This window comes from Podarcis vaucheri (assembly GCF_965113315.1).
Source record: "Podarcis vaucheri genome assembly, chromosome: 15".
NCBI lineage: Eukaryota > Metazoa > Chordata > Lepidosauria > Squamata > Lacertidae > Podarcis > Podarcis vaucheri.
Window position 1 is genome coordinate 42662716 of NC_138753.1, and position 21804 is coordinate 42684519.

The 21804-nt window shown below is 43.9% G+C and overlaps 1 protein-coding gene across 2 annotated transcripts in view; it reads left to right on the forward strand.

Moving 5' to 3' along the window:
* Positions 1–21804, forward strand: part of EBF2 (EBF transcription factor 2) — a 263272-nt gene that overhangs the window by 238275 nt on the left and 3193 nt on the right. The window contains exons 15-16 of one of the 2 annotated variants that reach the window (XM_082200462.1): positions 8832–8999; positions 13641–13704. In XM_082200462.1, the coding sequence (XP_082056588.1) occupies positions 8832–8999; positions 13641–13672 (200 nt within the window). In that variant the 3' untranslated portion in view covers positions 13673–13704. The remainder of the gene's footprint in view (positions 1–8831; positions 9000–13640; positions 13705–21804) is intronic. The other variant, XM_082200461.1, reaches the window with a different exon arrangement.

Consider the following 21804-nt stretch of genomic DNA (forward strand, 5'->3'; position numbering starts at 1 on the left):
CTCGTTTAAGAAGGCCTTCTTGTCTCTCCTTGCTGTTCTTTGGAAATCTGCATTCAATTTCCTGTATCTTTCACTATCTCCCTCGCATTTTGCTTGCCTTCTCTCCCCCGCTATTTGTAAGGCCTCGTTGGACAGCCACTTTGCTTTCTTGCATTTCTTTTTCATTGGGATGGTTTTAGTTGCTGCCTCCTGTATAATGTTGCGAGCCTCCATCCATAGTTCTTCAGGCACTCTGTCCAGCAAATCTAAATCCTTAAACCTGTTCCTCACTTCCACTGTGTATTCATAAGGGATTTGGTTTAGATTGTATCTTACCTGTCCAGTGGTTTTTCCTACTTTCTTCAGTTTAAGCTTGAATTTTGCTATAAGGAGCTGATGATCTGAGCCACAGTCAGCTCCAGGTCTTGTTTTTGCTGACTGTATAGAGCTTCTCCATCTTTGGCTGCAGAGAATATAATCAATCTGATTTCGATGTTGCCCATCTGGGGATGTCCATGTGTAGAGTCGTCTCTTGTGTTGTTGGAAAAGCGTGTTTGTGATGACCAGCTTGTTCTCTTGACAGAACTCTATTAGCCTTTGCCCTGCTTCGTTTTGATCTCCAAGGCCAAACTTGCCAGTTGTTCCTTTTATCTCTTGATTCCCTACTTTAGCATTCCAATCCCCTATAATGAGCAGAACATCCTTCTTTGGTGTCACTTCGATAAGGTTTTGTAAGTCTTCATAGAACTGGTCAATTTCAGTTTCTTCAGCACCAGTAGTTGGTGCATAAACTTGGATTACTGTGATGTTAAAAGGTCTGCCTTGGATTCGTATCGAGATCATTCTATCATTTTTGAGACTGCATCCCAGTACAGCTTTCGCCACTCTTTTGTTGACTATGAGGGCCACTCCATTTCTCTTACGGGTTTCTTGCCCACAGTAGTAGATATGGTAGTCATCCGAACTGAATTCGCCCATTCCCGTCCATTTTAGCTCACTGATGCCCAGGATGTCAATATTTATTCTTGCCATCTCATTTTTGACCACATCCAACTTACCCAGGTTCATGGTTCTTACATTCCAGGTTCCTATGCAATATTTTTCTTTACAGCATTGGACTTTCCTTTCGCTTCCATGCATATCCACAACTGAGCGTCCTTTCGGCTTTGGCCCAGCCGCTTCATCAGCTCTGGATCTACTTGTACTTGTCCTCCGCTCTTCCCCAGTAGCATGTTGGACACCTTCCGACCTGAGGGGCTCATCTTCCAGTGTCATAACTTTTATATGCCTGTTGTCTTTGTCCATGGAGTTTTCTTGGCAGGGATACTGGAGTGGCTTGCCGATTCCTACTCCAGGTGGATCACGTTTGGTCAAAACTCTCCACTATGACCTGTTCATCTTGGGTGCTCTGCTCGGCGTAGTTCATAGCTTCTCTGAGTTCTTCAAGCCCCTTCGCCACGGCAAGGCAGTGATCCATGAAGGGGAGCAGCAAAATAAGCTAATGCAATTCTAGGCAGCATCAACAGAAGTCTAGTGTCCAGATCAAGGGAAGTAATAGTGACACTCTATTCTGCCTGGAATACTGTGTCCAATTTTGGGCACCACAATTTAAGAAGGATGTTGACAAGCTGGAATGTGTGTGGAGGACGGCAACCAGGATTATCAAGGGTCTGGAAACTAAGCCTTACAAGGAATGCTGGGCATGTTTAGCCTTCAAATATCTTAAGGGCTATCACATGGAGAAGAGAGCGTGCTTTTTTCTTTTCTTTTTTAATTTTTTTAAATTGGTTTTTCACAATTTATATAAACACAAACAATACACAATACAAACATACAAACACATAAACAAACATGTATAATTTCGAATCCTTTTTTCTTAAACCTTACTTCACCGACTTCCCCATACCTCCCCTTTCTGCATCCCAATTTCCGAGAGCATGCTTTTTTTCTCCTGCTCTGGAGGGTAGGACTCGAACCCATGGCTTCAAGTTACAAGAAAGGAGATTCGGACTAAGTATCAGACTAACTTTCTGATAGCAAGAGCTGTTCAACAGTGGAATGGTCTCCCACAGGAGGTTATGGACTCTCCTTCCTTGGAGGTTTTTATGCAGAGGTTGGATGGCCATCTGTCAGGGATGCTTAAGCTGTGATCCCTGCATTGCAGGGAGTTGGACTAGATGACCCTTGGGGTCCCTTCCAATTCTAAGATTCTATGGCATATGATCAGCCACTGAGCTCTCCCTCTCACCTGTAAAATCAACTTACAGTCTATCCATATCTTTCTTGTCAGTCTTACCCAGAAACTAAAATGAATCATGGGGGTGTGGGGAGTGAGGAGAGAGAAATCCGTTAAGATGATGGACCATCAGACCACCTGCTCCAAGTCATAACTTATGAAAAGGTTTGTGCTAATATTAGAAATCAAACCTAAATTCCAGGTTCCTCATTCAGTTTTCACGGGAGAAAAGTAGGCCGTTTGACTAAATAAACCGCTTTATCCACCAAGGTTGAGGGAGAAATTTAGTTCAGCTTTAAAAGCAAATCTACCTAATCTGCACTTTCCAGCGCAATACACAAACCGAAACACAGCCATCCTTTGAAACTTGTACTGCAGTTCTCCACCCAAGTAACATATATAAAATTGCAGGTACGGGGGTAAAAATGCATTATATTAGGGGAAATTGTTTTGTGAAATGTGTATATTAATCAAAATTGCATGCAGAAACACTCGTATTAGGAGAAATTCATAGTTAAATGCTGAAGAATAGGAACTTTGTTTTTTTATGTAAAAAAATGCAGACTGATGTGGAGGTGAAAATTAGAGTGGGGTGAAAATTAGAAACTGAAAGGTGATTCATCCATCCCTAGAAATGGACTTTGCAGCTTGATTTGGATAGATGCTCACACACAAAGAATGTAAATTTGGAATATTAAACCAAATTTAGTTTTTTCCCATTTTTCATTGCACCCATCCAGGGTATTGCATGTTGCAGCGTTATAGTTCCTTGGTTTTTAAATACAGACGCTTTCTCTGCTGTCACTTCAGAAATGCAATATGTGTAAGTACACCAGAGAGAGAAATACGTTCTCTTCTCCTCTGGTTTTATGAAACTTAACACACACTCCTGGCCATTGCAAAGATTTGTACTTCTCCTTTGCCAGCCACTCATATCTAGGAACTACTGTTCAGCAGCCGGTCTGTAGCCTTACTCCAGCAAAATGGTCTTCTCTTATGTTGATGGGTCCCAGTGGGCTTACCTGGTGGTAGCGACAGCATGAGAAGTTTGCAGAATCTTATTGATTTCCCACAATGCTCCTGCATATTGTTGTTGTGTGGCATTGTGGAGCATTCAAATGACAGCTCTAACCAGGATGCTGGGGCCAAGGAAGTTCTTGAGGGTTCCACATGCTGATGCTAAGCCTTGCAACCCACGCAGTGTTACCATAGGAAGTTGCCAGATCAAGTTGGAGGGTATACCTGAGCAGTACAGTAGAGCATCAACAGTTATGCACCATGCCAGCCTCACCACTGCCTTGCCCCTCCCTGTCTATCCCCTGGTGAGCAGCAGGGAAGCAACTGGAGGTCAACTGAGTACTGGCTCCACACCGTGCTGCCTGATTCTGCGGAATAAGCAGCTGGATGGTACCGTTTGGTTTTAGTCTATAGTCTATACCATTAGCCACATCCACTAGCACAAAAAGCTAAAGTAGCAGCCATCATGAGAGATGGGGGAGAAATTTGATTCAGTTCACATTTAAAGGCAAGCCTACTTAATTTGCACTTCCCAGAACAAGATTGGACCAAAACATAGCCATCCTTCAAAATTTGCATTCTTCCGAACTTTGAAATGCAGTTTTCAAGCCAAGTAAAGTGCAAGAAAAATGCATGTATTGGGGTAAATTATGCATAAAAGTGCACATATTAGTGAAAGTGACATATAAAAATGCATTAAAACAGGGAAAGTTGCACTGCAAAAATGCGTGTATTGGGCAAAATAAAATAAAATGCTGCTGAATTTTCATGAGGGCTATTAAAAAACCATGCAAACTGATGTGGAAATAATGTGGAGAACTGAACTTGAGATTGGAAAAATGAGAAACAGAGAGAAGCTGAAATTGAGAGATTCACACAGGCCTGGTCATCACTCCTTTCAATAAGAAACTCAGGTGGTGAGTCCTGGCAGGACTGGAGACCAAGCAAGCCACAAAGTAACAAAAGGAAACGATCATTGTACTGCAGAGGTATAATAATAATAATAATAATAATAATAATAATAATAATAATAATAACTGAACTGTGGGAGGAACATACACACACACACAAAACCCCTCCACAGCCTAGTAAAGACTGAGGATGTTCATCAACCATGGAATGTTGTGTGTTATGGCGGCTGGCTGGAACCCTGAACAGGAGATGACTTATTAAAAAGCAAGTATACATAATAGTTTGTTGCTGGTCCCTCTTGTTTTCTTTAATAACTATTCCATCTGCCCAGTTATGAGTGTCCATAGTGGAGCTGGGATTAAAGGTGATTGTTCCAAGTCCTTGTCAAAGTCATTTCGATTAAGATAGCCATTCATTATCTACTAACAATACTGAATTGTTTTCAAAAAATAAATCCAGACCACATTATAGGATGAGAACATATTGAGGTATTTTTTAAAAGAAAATATTAATAATAATCAGTTGCCTTTTTGAAAGAGTCACCCTTCAAGAAAGAAATTTGAATGTCTATTGATTTTTGCACAGAGAGTTTAAAAATGGCCAAACAGATGTTTGGTAGATTTTTTTCCGCTTTTTTGTAAAAAAGAAAACCCTTACAAACTCCACTTCCTGACTGAGTTATGTGTGCCAAGTTTTAGCTCCAGGGAAAAAGAGAGAAATTTTTACAGCTGAGTTATAAACCCCTGACAATAAGGGTTTACAATGAGATGCTGACAGACCCTTTAAAAAATTAAAAAAGGAAATGTTCAGGCTCTGAGAAGAAAATGTGCAGAGTAAAATCCAGCTGTGATTGTGTGGGCATGCTGTGGATTTGAGCAACAAAATGAGTGTTTTTGCCAATTGGATCCCAAAATGGATTGCAAAGCTTAGTTCCTTCCAGTTTCAACCATCTCTCTCCTAGTGTCTAAAGTTTGCTCCAATCATAATAATAATAATCACCATCTAAAATATTGGTCTTTAGCTTCTGTGTCCTGCGACATTTGACAGATGAAGATAGGGACACCTTTGATATTGTTCTATACTTAAAATCCAATCATAAGAAGAACATAAGAGGAGCCCTAGTGCACCATCCTCTTCTCACTGTGGCCAATCAGGTGTCTGTCAAAAGCAAGACCTCCTGAGGTTCCTGGCAACTTGTAGTCAGAAGTGCACTGCCTTTGACTATGCGGGTACAACAATAGCCACCAGGCTTAGTAGCCAGTGGTAGCCTTATCCTCCATGAATTTGCCTAACCCTGTTTTAAAGCCATTCAATTTGGTGGCCATCACAACCTCCTGTGGGACCAAGTTCCATAGTTTATCTGTGCACTGCATGGAAAAAAAATGCTTTCTTTTGTCCATCCTGAGTCTTTAGTGAATTTCAATGTCACTGCATGTCTATGAGTGTTATGTGAGAGGGAGAAATCATGTTTGTGTCAGTTTATTTGAAAGATTGCCTTGCCCCAGATGTGCCCTCTGAACCACTGGCCACTTTACAAGACCACATAATATTCATTCCAACCAGTCTTCTAGTGTGGCAACACCTAATCTCTGGAACTTCCTGCCTATTAATATTTGGCAGTTGCCTTCTCTGTATTGCTTTCCATGCCTGCTAAAATAATGGAATAACAGAATTCTACAGTTGGAAGGGACCCCAAGTTACCTTGTTCAATCCACATTTTACCACTTCCTCACAAGAATATTATGGGAGACTTTGTCAAAATCTTACTGAAATCAAGATACACTAGGTAAAGGTAAAGGACCCCTGGTCAGCTTAATTCAGTCAAAGGTGACTATGAGGTGCAGTGCTCATCTCGCTTTTCTGGCTGGGGGAGCCTGGTCATGTGACCAGCATGACTAAAGCGCTTCTGACGCAATGGAACACCATGATGGAAGCCAGAGCAGTTTACCTTCCCGCCGGAATGGTACCTATTTATCTGCTTGCACTGATATGCTTTCGAACTGCTAGGTTGGCAGGAGCTGGGACAGAGCAATGGGAGCGCACCCCATCATGCAGACCCCAACTGCCAACCTTGCGATCGGCAAGCCCTAGAGGCTCAGTGTTTTAGACCACAGCACCACCCTATTAACTTTTTCAAGATACACTATGTCCACAGCATTCCCCTGACCCACCAAGCTTGTTACTCCATTGGGGGAAAAAGAAAAGAAATGATGTCTGGCACGACCTGTTTTTGCGAAACCCATGCAGGGTCACCGCATCCTTTTGTAAGGGTTCACAGACCGACTGTGGAATTGTCTGCTCTAGGACCTTTCCTGGTATCGATATAACTAAATGGTAACTAAAAGTTTTTTAGTTTAGAGAAACCTACACAGACATAAAACTTTATTATCCAGATTTGTTGAAAAACTGCTCTATAGTTTGCTACATTTCATGTCTACTTGTTTTTAAAGTTTGATTTTATCCATTTGTGTGGATAAAACTGCTTAGAGATTTTTATTGATTATTATGTGGTATATAAATCTTGTTAAACCAACACATCAATAAAATGCATTGCTCCAACAACAGCACTTCCAGAGATGTACTCACACAAACATTTACAATCATACATAAAAAGAAAACTAGCTAATAGATATAAAAAGAATGGGAAGGAGAAATTTATAATGCAGGAAAAGGAGTATGTGATGGAATATTACCCTATTATACTATATTATGTAATAGCTTCAGAAGGTCTTATTTATTTGTTTTATATCAAAGAGTTTATTGAACCAGTCAACATATCTCATAATGGAATATACAGTACATCTATTAACACTTGAAAAATGAGATACAATATTAAATGACTCTTTTGAGAGGTAGTGAAAAGCGGTTATGTTTATAAGGACAATGTGGTTTTTTGTTTTTTGTTTAAATCCATTGCTCTCAACAGGAATTTACTTACAGTTTCTGCAATAATCTCATTTGTATCCAAGAAAAGAAAGCCATGTATCTTCCAGGCTACAAATAATGGCCACTGAATTAATCAAGTCTTTCAGGAGATCTTTGTAAAAGTTGCAAAACAAGGACAATGTGCCTTCCTGTTTCTGTTTCTTCTTAGATCTATTATTTGCTGTTGTTTAACATTACAAATGGGACGCGGGTGGCGCTGTGGGCTAAAGCCTCAACGCCTAGGGCTTGCCGATCGAAAGGTCGGCGGTTCGAATCCCCGCGGCGGGGTGCGCTCCCGCTGCTCGGTCCCAGCGCCTGCCCACCTAGCAGTTCGAAAGCACCCCCGGGGGCAAGTAGATAAATAGGTACCGCTTACCAGCGGGAAGGTAAACGGCGTTCCGTGTGCTGCGCTGGCTCACCAGATGCAGCTTTGTCACGCTGGCCACGTGACCCGGAAGTGTCCTCGGACAGCGCTGGCCCCCGGCCAATAGATGTGAGATGGGCGCACAAACCCCAGAGTCTGTCAAGACTGGCCCGCTCGGGCAGGGGTACCTTTACCTTTACCTTTAACATTACAAATAAAACCTGTCTTTTGAAAGACCTACTTGTAAAGTAGCCATTGTTCGCTCTGTTACAATAGAATGGGGTCAAATAATGCCTTTTTAACTCTAAGGGCCATGTTCCCTCCTGGACATCTTTTTGCTCCACCCCCTAATCTTCCTGTCTTGACTGGGGAGAAAGTTTCTGAGCCTGTTGGACTGAACATACTTGGAGGATTCTTGCAAGGAACCTTGATAAAGAAGGGTGTGTGCAGGGACATCACAGGCGGAGCCAGCATACACCTCCCTGGTGCCTTACACTCTGGCCACACCTGTCCATATACAGTGGAACCTCGGCTGTCGAACGTATTCCGTTTCGGAAGACCATTCGACTTTCGAAACGTTCGACAACCGAGGCGCAATTGCCGGTCGGCAATTTCAATGGAATTGAATTCTTCCGAGACGCGTTCGAAAACGTAAGCATTCACTTCTGGGTTTTCGACATTCAGCTTCTGAATTGTTCAGCTTCCGAAATGCTTGAAGGCCGAGGTTCCACTTTATTCAAAGCCCTATTAAGGTGGTGTACATGTTTCTTCTTCTTCTCATTTTATCCCCCCGAAACCTTGTGAGGCGGGTTAAGCTGAGAGACAGGGACTGGCCCAAAGTCACCCAGTGATCCTCATTGCCAAGTGGGAATTTGAACCCTGATCTCCTAGGCCTGATTCTGACACCCTAACTACTACACCACACTGGGTCACTTTAAAAATCATGGTTTCTCCCAAAGAATCCTGGGAACTATGGTTTGTTAAGGGTGCTGAGAATTGTTAGGAGACTCCATTCCTATAATTCCCAGAGCTCCCTGGCTGGAAGGATTGAATTGTCATTTTGGGAGGGCAGTAGGGGTCTCCTAAGAACTTTCAGCACCCTTAACAAACTACACTTCCCAGGATTCTTCGGGGGAAGCTATGATGGTTACAGTGGTATAAGAATGCCTTAAATGCAAGTTGTGGATGTGGCCTTTGTGTCAGAACATTTCCAGGCTGAACACCTGAACTGGGCTTTGAAACCAAATAACTAAGTTCTCATCAGTCACCCCTTAAAGATGCTCTTTGGATTGTAAAGTGGTGTGAAGTGGGAGGGAAAGAGGGAGGGGGATTTTCCAGTCCCCAAAATTCCTATTTCTTCTAATGGAATTTCTGTTTCTCCCTTCCCCTCCTCTTCAGTGATGTCTTCAAGTCCAACAGTTGGTTCCTCAAGCACTTCCTCCATCCTCCCATTCTCCTCCTCTGTCTTTCCTGCTGTCAAACAAAAGAGTGCCTTTGCTCCCGTCATCCGACCCCAGGGGTCTCCTTCCCCGGCTTGCTCCACTGGCAATGGAAATGGGTTCAGAGGTACGTAAAACTCTATTTTCCACTCCCTGCCCCCTGGAGCCTCCGTGCATGCAACGTGTTTTGTTTCAAAGGCAGATACAGAAACAACAAAGAAGCTGAAAGCTTGGAGGATCTCGATGCATTAGCAATATCACTTAAACAACACAGATGGAGTCCAGAGACAACAGGAATCCTGATAATGCATCAAGGGAGAGAAACTGAACAAAAACAATGTACGACCTGGAGAGAAAGGTTTTGACTTTTCTTTAGTCAGGCCTTGTTCATAGTAGAGGGATATACAACTAACACATATAAGGGGAAAGTCCCTCAGAATTGCACGGCCAATCAGAAGACAGCCAACCTCAGCAAAGATCATGACACTGTAACTGGTTGCTAAGCTACATCACCAGCAGCAGCCTCTTGGTTGGCTTGCTTTAACATTGAGAGAACACCTTAAGTTACATTCTGAATGATCTTTGCTGTTGCACTTACAACATGATGTACAAGTAATGTTTGTGAATCCGGGCTGAATGTAAGCTGGGTGCCATCTAGTTCATGATATCGGCAGGCAGAAAGGTTTCAGGAATCTTAAAGTTAAAGTGAAGTGTAGTAGGTAGGGCTGAATTTTTGGAGTGAGCCTACTGGAGCCCGCCTTCATCTAGGAGATGTGTTCCCAAACTGTGGTCCATGAGCTTAAATCAGCTGGTCTAGGGATGTCTGAGAACAACAGTTACCTTTCAGAATGCAGACTTCTCTGAATGTTGTGCTGTTGTCCCTGCACCCGACCCAGAAGAGTATGGAGAAAAGTATGTTTGGAAAATATGTCCCCACCGAAAACTGACATCTGCAAATGGAGTAGTGAGTTTTTAAGATGGAAGATACACACACACATAGATTTGTGAGTGTGTGTGTTGGGGAAGCAACATTCTTTTAAAGACTCTGGGGTGGAGTGAGGAGGCCCATCATTTATGGTGGCTGCAACAACGGGCATTTGGTCCCTGTTGTATTTTCAGTTTTTGATGGGAACTGTTGGAGCTCCTCTCAGAGGACAGTGACTGCCATTTCCATCCCTGTGAAGCAATGTTTCATTCTGGGGATGGGAGGGTGGCTGCCGGCTGGTAATGACCAAGAAGAGCTGTTTGCCAGCACCTGCAGAGACTGTGTTATAAAAAGTTAAAGAAAGGATAATGAATTGTTGCCACCCATGGCAAGCCCTCCCACAGACAGCTGAAGAGTTCTTTCCACTCTCCCAGTTGCCTTGAAGTGGCTTTTATTATTTTTTTTTAATGTGGAGTGTGTTTGTGAATCTTCTTAATAGCAAGCTAATAAGTTTCCACGTAAAACCTACTGGCTCACCCATATTGCTAGGTAATTTGCAAATGGAAAAGGGGGGAAATCATTCTGAAAGTGCCACTAGATTAAACCAGTGGTCAACCAAATACCTGCTGCTATTATTATTATTATTATTATTATTATTATTATTATTATTCACCCTTCACCCTAAAGTCCCAGAGTGGGTTATAACATTAAAACACAACATTATAATGCAATATTAAAAACAGTTTTACATTACAACGTAAAATTACAGAAGTAAGGTAGGTCCAGAAAATATAGACCTTTTAAGTGGAAGGCAGTGGAAGACAGGAGTGCTTGGTGTGCTCTGGTCCATGGAGTCACGAAGAGTCGGACACAACTAAACAACTAAACAACAACGACAAAGTGTCTAAAGCCAGGGCAAAGAGGTGCATCTTCAGCAATTGCTGGAAGCGATATAGTAAAGGTACCAGGTGCACTTGGGGACGGCCAATGAGAATGCCCTCTTCCGAGCCACCCCACCCCCTGAGCTTCTGAAGATGGAGGAACTACCAAGAGGGGTGTCTCTGCTGAACTTAGCACCTGAGAGGGTAGGAAGGGAAGGAGACTTGGATGCAATCACTCTGTCCCATCCCTCTTTTCCAGCAAATGATATTCACATCCTGGCACTTTTGGCAGCTGACTGGTCCTATCACCTGCCCTGGACACTCTACTCTTAGCAGTAGCAACCAGTTTAATTTCCCACACTGCCCCAAGAAAGCAAAGCAAAGGTTCCCTTGGGGCTCATGCACACCTCCATTTGCCCCACAGCTTTCCTCCAGGAAAACCCATGGTTTAGCATTAAATCAGAACAAGTGGCAATTGGGTGGTGGGGCAAAGGCAAACCCACTTGGACCCATGCCTGGAAAGTGTGGGACACATGGAAAAGTGCTTGGCTCTTGCTTTCTAGGAATGGGACAAGTAGAAGTGTGGATAAGCCCTGAGAGACAAGTGGGCAGAGGGATCAGGCTAGAGGAGCAGGCCTGGCGGGGAAGGGTTGAGGCTCCATTGAGGAGCTTCTGCGTACATGCAAAGGTCCCAGGTGTGATCCCCGGCATCTCCAGGTGGAGCTGGGAATGTCAGCTGCCTGAAACCCTGCAGAGCTGCTGTGTAGACAATACTGAGCTACAGAAGCCCCATTTGGGGGGGGGGGCTGAGGACCCTTCAAAAAATTTCAAGGAGGAGGCCTGGCCCCCTCAATATTCCAGAGTGACATGTGCACGCTGTGCGTGAACACCTGCAATGTGCTGATGTATTGCACACACTAGTGACATGAGCTTGTCATGCAGCGTGCGCACATGATGTGATCACGTCATGTGGCGCTGGCCCCCTCAATTGCAGGGGCAAGACCATGTGCCTGCTGAGCTAGATAGACCAAGTGTCTGAATCAGTATAAGGCAACTTTCTATGATTATTGTTCTATGTGTTCCCTCTCTCTGGCATTCCATTCCCCATGAATTCCCATTTGTTTATTTTACTTATTTAGTATGTTTATATCCACCAGTCTTTCTTCTTCCATCAATGGGATGTACAATCTCAATGGTGTTTTGTTTGCTTGTTTGTTTGTTTTGCAATGTGCACAACAACCTTGATGCAATAGTTCTTCCAAATAGCTCTTCTTTCACGTGCTGCTACCAGCCAGCTTGGCCGACCACTGGTCTAACTCAGGAGGCAGAGGCTCTTGGAGCCATTTGTGGGATTCCCTGCTAGAGCATAGGCCTTGGTAAGCGTTTGACGACACCACCCTGGGATGCTCTTGCAGAGCTTCTCTATCTTCTCCTAATGTTGCTTAGGAACCTCACCAAAGAAATCATCCCTCTGTGAACCTCAGTGAGACTGATCAATTTGTAAAGGGAGGTGAATGAGAATGGACAGTTCTAGCCATGTAAGTTATTTTTGTACAGCCAAAGACATAGAATGGATGGGCTTGAATAAATTTCAGCTCTCCATAGAGCAAAATGATTTTATTATAGGGAAACTGAGTGGTTCCAGGGCCTTCCTGGTCTCAGCAGTGATCCCCTATCCTAAAAGAGCACAGACAGGGCTCCAAAGTATATGTGAAATCTCTTCTTGAACCACCAGGGGGTTGGATAAAAGGAATTTATTTTCCCAAAATGGAAACATACAACACAATCTCTTTAAAAGTAACTTGTATAAATGTCCCATAAAATCTCCCTTCCTTTCTTTTTGTGAGTGAATATGCACTTCCATATATACATGTATAATACATACCTCATACATACTTATACATATCTCTAGCTATCTAGTTCCATAGCTAGTTCAACACCTGAAGAGGTTTTTGAAATTGTGTAGAGGACCCAGTCACCACCACTGCCCCCAATATCCTTGATCCACCCACCTTTGACCTCCTACACGGAGCAATAAGGTCTGCAGGTTTATTGTAAGCACGTTCAGGCAAATGCGTTTAGAAGTCTCCCCACAGTCAGGTATCCCACTTCATCAGGGTTCCATTCTCCCCTTGTTTGTTTACAACTGTAGTTGCACAGCACGTGGAACCCATCAGTCTGCCAAATTATCACATAGTCTAAAAATGTCCCCTACCCCATCCTAAACCAGACCCCCATTTTTATGTACAGAAAATGCCATGTGTGAAGTGTTCCTTACAGATGTTTTGAAGTGTGACCATCTACCTGAGCAGGAAATGGCCTAGGAGCATTAAAAGAGTTCTGCTGGATCACAGCAAAGTCCTATCTAGTCCATCATCCTGTTATCACAGTGGCCAACCAGATGCCTATGGGGAACCGGCAAGCAGGACATGAGCTCAGCCAGGCATTGTCTGCACTTGTGATTCTCAGCAACTGTAAATAGTACAGAGCCAGCAGTGGGTAGTAGCCATTGCCTTATCCTCCCAAAATTTGTGTAAATCCATTTTTAAGTCATCCAAGTTGGTGGCCATCACTGCATCTTGTGGTAAAAAATCCCATAGCTTAAATAAGTCCTCCCTTTTGTCTGTCCAGAATCTACCATCGGTTTCATTAGATTACCCTGGTTCCAATATTATGAGACAGGAAGAAAAACTTCTCTCAGTCCATTTTCTCCCTGGCATACATAATTTTATATGCCTCTATTAGGTCTCTTCCTACCCCCCCCCCTTTTTGTCTAAACTAGAAAGCCCCCAAAGGGAGTTGCTCCATCCCTCAGATCACTTGCATTGCCCTTCACCATGTGCATCAACCAGAACAGTACACTATGTTCTACGTGTGGTATATTACAGCATTATGATATTGGCAGTTTTATTCTGAATCCCTTTCCTAATGATCCCTAACATGGAATTTGCCTTTTTCACAGCTGCCGCACACTGGGTCGACATTTTCATCTAGCTATCCACCACAACTCCAAGAACTCTTTCCTGGTCAGTCACCACCAGTTCAGACCCCATTAATGTATATGTTTGTTAAGGGTGGGGTGGTTGCCCCAATGTGCATCACTTTACACTTGTTCAAACTGAACCTCATTTGCCCATTCATCCATTTTGGAGAGCTCCTTTTGAAGCTCCCCTTTATTTTCATTTTCAGCATACAGTACTTGGTAATCTCTCCCCTAACTCCAAATCCATTATGAGCTGATTGTCCCTGACCTGACACTGTGTTTCTAAGGTGCAATGTAAGGTCAGGGAAATGACTGTACACTTTGGGAAATGAATGTAGTCCTCTTGTTTGCCCACCAGCTTAGATGAGCTCATAAGCCAAGTTGTAGGTGTCCATGGTTATTTGCTGGCCTAGATGGGAATCCAGTATATTTGTGAGCACCAGGACTACATTCATTTCCCAAAGTGTACAATCATTTCCCTGACCTTACATTGCACCTTAGAAACACAGTGTCAGGTCAAGGATGATCAGCTTCATGGAGCTAAGAAGTGGCTGAGGATTCTGCCCGTCCTCCAGCTCAGACCTGGAATGGTGTGCAGAAGTTTGATTTGTCTCCTTGCTTTTTGAGTTCTATAAATAACCAGTCAGTGCAGAGCCAAAATAAACCAGACCCTTGGGGCTGAGGAGAGGACAGAGAGCCTTCCACCCCGAAGCTCCAATGCTGAGGTGCATCATGCTCACCAGAGGGAGCTGAGTGCTCTACCAGGGCAAGCATGTTAAATGAAATGGTGGAGTCCTGGGAACCAAACAACACATGGATGATTGTCCTATTAATGGCCATGATAGCTATATAAAGCCTCCATGTTCAGAGGCAATGTAAGAAAGGGCTCAGTGGTAGAGCGTGCGCTTTGCCTGCATCTGGTTGGTCATTGTGGTAAGTAAGACACTGGACTGGATGGGCCAAAAAGGTTTTTCTTTTCTTATCCCCATACGCTCTCTATTTCACTGGTGTGCCCTTACCACCTATTTCTGATAAAGAACATGTTGTTTGAAAGCTTGCAACGTTTCAAGCAACTGGTTGTTATTCTAAGTTGCTCTATGGTTCTCATTAAGGTTACACAAGGGAGGAAACCCACATGATTCTTGGCTTCCACAATGGTGTTAGGAATGACACGCGGATACCCTCAGATAACCCGCCTTGTGCCATGTGTTCCTGCTTTCCGCTCCCTGTGTGCCATCTGCTAGACATTCCTCTTATGTAGCCAGACATGGTAGGCAGGGGGAAAGCAGCAGGCCTGACAACACCCCCATTTCTTGGCTGCTCCCCCAAATTGATAGCAGGTGTCTTGATCAGGAAAAGCCCGGCATTTATATTGTGTCGGACGTCAAGGCTGCTTAAAAACAGCGTGGCAGAGATGTAATGTGACGTGACGCAACGTGAAGTGATGAGTACCCTGGTGTCTAATCATCTCATCACAGATGCAAGGCAGCAAATTGGAAACTGCTGGAGCAGTACAAAGGAACTGTTGGCCACCTATGCCTTTGCCTAGATCGGAATATCTGAATGGAGAAATTATTCTCTCTATCTCTAATGTTTGGGTGTGCATGTCATTGGTTATGCAGCCAAAATGGCATCAGGGAGGGATCAGCAGGCTTACAGGGAAACCCTAAGGTTCACACAAGTACACAACAGTCTTTCGTGGGGAGACTCCTCAGAGCGGGGAAAACAACCAAAATAGCCCAGTGAGGACTAAGCATGCTCACTTGCCACAGAATGCTAACTGGCTTGTGTGTGTGTGTGGAAAGGAATGGAAAAGTAGCTAGGAGAAGGGAGAAAATGGAGAGTCATGGATAAAGGTAGGGATTAATGACTGGAACATGAATACTCCGCACTGCAACGTTTTGTTGCAGGCCCCATTTCTGTATGCTAAGAGCCACGCTGCAAATCATTATCTGCATATGCAGAGGAATGAGGCAGAAATTAAATCATGACACTGTAGAATGAACTGCACCTCTTTAGGCTACAGGCTCTGAGAAGGAGGCGCAAGGCCTTCTGCAGCATCCCAGAGCCCTCACACCTCTTTTCCACTGCCTGGAAAGTGAGGCATCTCACTTCTTGCTTTGGAAAGGAGGCCCGAGGGCTCTGGGAAATTCCCATGGCCCTCCTGCAACTTTCTAGAGCCCGTAAGCAAGAAAAACCTATTGGGTACACAGGTGTGTAGGGAATCATAGAATTGTAGAGTTTGAAGGGCACCAGAGGGTCATCTAGTCCAGCCCCCTGTAATGCAGGAATTTCAGCTCAAGCATCCATGATACACGGCCATCCAACCTCTGCTTGAAAACCTCCTGTGAAGGAGAGTTCTCCATCTCCCAAGGGAGAATGTCCCACTGTCTAACAGTAAGATAGTGTCAGAAAGTTTTTCCTGGCGTTTAATTGGAACCCCTAGTAACTTGAATCCATTGGTTTGAGTCCTACCCTCCAGAGCAGGAGAAAACAAGCATGCTCCCTCTTCCATGTGACAGCCCTTAAGATATCTGAAGATTGGTATCCTATCTCGTCTCCTCTTTCCCAGACTAAACATACCCAACTCCTCAACCATTCCTCATAAGGCTTGGTTTTCAGACCCTTGAGCATCTTAATAAATGGAGAGCAGGGAATGGTAGGTTTCCCCCTACCCACAGTTTGCATTTTAATGAGAACTTGCCCAGATCACACTTTTTGAAATGATAAGGGGATGATACAGTTGTCATTCAAAGTTTACACTTCTCTGAATTTGGTACTGCGGTTCTCTAACCAAAAAGTGTCCACAAAAAAACAACATACGATGCTACAACATATTAGTGGAAATTGCTTGGGGGGGGGGAAAGTTTACATCTTAGGCAAGGATGCAGATATTAGGGAAAATGTGCATGGAGGTGGATATTGATTTATGTGCAAACTTTTTTAAAGAAAAATTTGCAAATTGATGGAGTGAACTGAAGTTAAGCCTGGGGAAATGAGAAACCAAGAGAAACAGAAACGAGCAGATTTGTCCATCCCTAGTGGGAGATAACTGATTTTGCTGCCTTGCTGCCACCACTGCCTAGTAACCAAAAGAGGAAAGGGCACTTGGCGGTGGCAGCAGAAGCAGGGAAATCACATTTGGAGAGTTCATGCTCCACACCTCCAAATAAAATTATTTTGGACCCGAGTTCCTCTGCCCTGTAGAATACCCAGCAGGAGGTGAAAACTGATGAAAAGCCTTGAGGCACAATCTGGAGAAGCCTTTTGTCAGTTTCACCTCTGCAGTAAGTCCAGGGGAGCTGAAACTGTCAAGAAGCTTTTTTCTCCTGACTTTGCCTTGAGACTTGATTCCTTGTGAAATTGGTGGAGTCTCAAGGTATAGTCTGGAGAACTCCCATGTCAGGCTCTATTCAGTTTCAGTTTTCTTGTTTAAGAGTCTCCCTCCCTCCCTCCCTCCCTCCCTCCCTCTCTCTCTCACACACACAAAGTTCAGGCTTGTGGGATCTACTTTATTTTTTATTAGAACCTCAAGCATAGCCAAGCAGAACCAGGTGCAAAAATAATGGCTCAGAGAGATGGACATAGAATTAAGGAGCCTGTGTCTGAGTACACACTCAGTGCAGCAATTTGGTTTTCATAACAGAGCTAAATTCACAGTCATATTATAGAATAGTCCATTCCTGATTTTCCCTACACTTTTTTGTGCGGCCAGAGCACTCTTGTTTTGAAAGGGGGGAGAATTTTAGGTTGCAATCCTATGTGCAGTGGGAATTGAGTTGCAATGAAGACAGGGCTTATTTCTGAGTCAGCATGCATAGGGTCACATCCTCGGCTATTGCTGTTGTTGAGTGATTAGGAGTAAGACACTAGAGCTGTGTTGAAACAGTGCCATGAAGTTCACCCCCCTATTCACAGGCAGATAAATTTAGGAGGCAAACATCACATAATTTATCCAGGAGGAAGAGAAATTCTCAAACAGTTTATCAAGGACTGGACTTCTCATGAGCAGGCAGTAGCACAACTTTTTTTTATATAAGGGTTGATGCTGTTGTTGTCTGGGCACAATTTTGCATCCTCCGCAGTGCTCCTGACAAAGCATCATTCTGGGCACTGTGGGGTAGAAAATGAGATCTAAAACAAATGAACGAAATGAAACGAAACCCAATTGCACCTCACTTTCTCTGTGCTATACCTGGCTGATTTAGATAGTACGTGTTTAAATAACATCATAGCTAATTACTCTCTCAGTTTTAGACTGCTTATGATAGTATAGTATATCTATGCATTTGAAACTATAGCTTCCAGTGATCTCAAACAAAAGGGGAGGCCTTCACAAGGAGGAAACAAACGTTCAAGACGTGATGGTGTTAGTAATGAGAGAAATTTGAGAGCCTCTAGACCTTGGGCAGCACATGTCCAAGCAATTGTGTATCTTGTTACAAACCTGAGGCTGCTTTTTCCAACAAGTTACTGAAATAACCCTCAGAGGCCATCGCAGAAGAAGCTAATGGGGGAGAGGAATAGTTACATGCCACAGCATTTTCCTCCTTAAATAACGAGGCCTGATTTTTTTCTGAGGTTCTCAGCCCAGATCTCGCCTCTTATCATTACTGAGATCATGAGTTCAGCTCTTGTGAAATGTGATTGATTACAGCAGTGGTTTGCTATATGTGTGTGTGATCCTAAATGTTTGAAATGTTGTGTGAAGTTGACAAGCCTCAACAAATTTTGTGAATGTCTGGAAACCCACATATGCAGCAGTGAATGCAGAAAGTTGTCTAAATTTGACTGTTCACCATTCATTAGTGTATGTCAGAGAAGGTGAGAAATATTAGTTTGGAGGCATTCACAAATTCACCTGTGATTGTCAGCATTCACATGTGAACATTCACCATGCACAGGCATTCCCTGTAACACAGAAGCAAGAATGCATGTTTCCCAAAGCCAGAATAAACAAGGGAGGAAAAAGCACCTTCCTTCAAGAGGTTATCGGGAAAATCTGTATAACATATGCTCTCAAGCTTCAAACTGCTTTTGATGGGTTGAATAGAATATCTGTGCATGTAGTTATTTGAACCTATAGTTTTCACTGAGCTCAATCAAAGCAGGGATGAGAGAGGAATCTGCAGAACACAGATACCCAAGTGGGCTGCCTTGATTTGACCTGGTTGGATCATGACCGGGATTGGCTTATATTATGAGTCCAGAATCCACAGTCCTGTGGATCCCTTTATGAGGAGCCCAAGAGTTACTTAGCTTTTGCCCAGCTCTTTCCAGGCACAGTCCATGCTTTAGAGCTCCGTGTTTTGCCCTGGCACTTTCCCCACAAAAACCTGCTCTTTAAATCTCAATTGGAGCAAAAGTCAATCCACAGAATCTCTGAATTGGTGTTTGCTCCAATTTTGAGCGCTAGAAAGTGGGGTTTTCGTGAGGAAAGCACCAGGGCAGAACAAACCAACAAACATTTGCTAGGACTTAGAGCATTTAGGTATGGAACTGTGCCTGAAAAGAGCAGGGGAGTGGGCAACAGGTTCTCCCCGTTCCCATTTTGGAAAGCTCCAAAACAGGTCATCCAGACACAACCTGGAGTGGGTAGCATGCAAGGCTCCTTGTCATCACACACTTTGAATACAATAGAGCAAGCCCCCCCCCCCCGGGAATAATGGGACTTAACAACATTCTGTCACTCTCAGAGGGAATTGTACAGGGGGTGGGAACACAAGGCTGCCCCGTGTAATAAACTTGCTCTATTGTATTCAAATCATGTATGGCAGCAAGGATCCCTGTTTGGGAGCATTCTTTGAAGGCAAGAAAAATGCCTTCAAAGTTTCAAATTCAAGAAAAATGCCTTCAAAGATTCAAAAATTCTTTGAAGGCAAGAAAAATATCCAGACAGTGGCAACACTTCATATAACTTCATATTCCTGTGCAGATTTTGAAAGGGTTTCCCTTTAAACCCCACACAGAAATGGGATGGACTTGGTCCTGGCTCATGTAAAACTGGGATGGACCAGATTCTAACGGGTCCTTCCATCCATTGCAAGGCCATTCCATAATGATTACATGCAGATATCCAGAATTTGCTTTAAATTGTAGGTGAATCTTTCCGTTGTCTCTATGCATCATTCTCAGGCAGTACATGAGTGCTGACACATACAGGCCAAGTCCACCCACCTGCCCATTCCACTTGGCTCACTTTTGCCCTGCATTCCATGGTGTTGAACTCCCTGCAATGCCCTTCAGTGGTCATAGCTCAGCAGAAGAGCATCTTGGCATTTCCAAGGTAGGAGAATGTCCCCTGCCTGAAAACCTGGAGAGCCTCTGCCAGCCAAGGCTCATCCAGACTGGCCCTTCTCCCTCCACTTTCCTCAGAGGAAACTTGATCTTTACTGCTGAATTGGAGCAAATGTCAATTGGGTTTTTTCCTGGATTGCTCCAAATTATCACCAAAGAGCGGGGTAAGTGGTGGCACAAGGGCAAGATCACTCAGACCTGTGCCTTGAAAGTGCAGGAAAAGCAGAAAACCACTTTCTAGTGCAAGTCTTGATGAGCCCTCAGTGTAGATAATACTGAGCTACATGGGTCAGTGGCTCAACTTGATATAAGTCAGCTTTCTATATAGCTAGGTTCCTATTGAATTTTTGGAAATCTAAATGGTAGGCATCTTACAAACTCCTCCAGTGGAATGCAGCATAGTTGCTTCCTTGCACCACAGCCAATGAACCCAATACAAGTGCAGGGGTGTCAGAATGGGGGGGCAGCAGGTGTCAGGGGCCTGGCAGGTGCTTCTTAGCTAGAGGTCCCCTTGAACCTCAGGTCACCCATAATCTGTCCTGCTATAAGGTATATGTTCCTGTCCTCTGTCCAAAGCAACCTGCTTAATGGCGCTTCATGGGAAAGATGGCCCTGCTTGCATTTTATTTGTTTTTTCTTTGCAAGTAGGAAAGGAACAAAAGTTCTTTATGTTTATTAGTATTATTAATAACACATACCTAAGGTGTGCATGTCACCCTAGCATCTGGGTGATTTTTGACAAGCTTAATCATGCGCCTCATCTGATCACGGCAGTCTTTTGAGGTTAATACAATGCAGCATGTCTCTAATTCTTCCTTTCCATTTCTCTCCAATAAAGAGAGAGAGAGAGAGAGAGCACAATCCCCGTGGAATAATCACAATGGTTCCTATATTCCCCCCTCATCATGGTATGTCCTGCCATGAACCACCTTTATTGAAAAGTTACATCGATTCAATATATAGTAATACAGGCAAAAATAATTACAGCTTTGCGAGCAGTGTAAGACCTTAATCCGAAGCTCACAAACATTCAATAAAAAGTAGTGCAGACTGGGAAATAGGCTTTTGACAGCACAGCCCCAAAGGGGAGGAAGGGGAGAAGCATTGAGCAGCTTCCAAGAACAAAAGGTAGGCTACAAGCTGCCATTAAGTCATCTCACAGAAACAGGTCAAATAGAGGATTGGACATTTTAGAAAGCAATTAATACCCTTGGATTTTATCACTGAAAGCAGCAATAAAACCAGAGGAAGCTTATGCCACATCATCTCAACAATGGGGAAAGCATTCACTTGGCCCCACAGTAGTTGCTGCCTTTCTTGGCAAACCCCCCCCCCCAAGTTCTCTCCTCACTGAGAGAGTTTGCTGTTAGGGGGACGCGGGTGGCGCTGTGGGTTAAACCACAGAGCCTAGGACTTGCCAATCAGAAGGTCGGCGGTTTGAATCCCCACGACAGTGCAAGCTCCCGTTGCTTGGTCCCTGCTCCTGCCAACCTAGCAGTTCGAAAGCACATCAAAGTGCAAGTAGATAAATAGGTACCGCTCCGGCGGGAAGGTAAACGGCGTTTCCGTGCACTGCTCTGGGGTCCCTTTACCTTTAACTAAGAAAGGGTAAGATTAAGGTTGAAAAGAGATGGAAGCTGGCTCATTGGAGCAAACAGGGCATTGCCTCTCCAGCCCCAGTCTGCCCCCAGCCAGGCTCCACTTGCCTTGCTTCTTACTTACAACCAGTCCAGAGGCTGGCATTGTCTGTTGGTTTCTTCTTCCTTATTCTCAAGTGTTGCCCTTGTAGAACTCAGCAGAGAAGAGGCTGGGGACAAAACTAGAATTGGTTGGTTCTGCCTGTCAT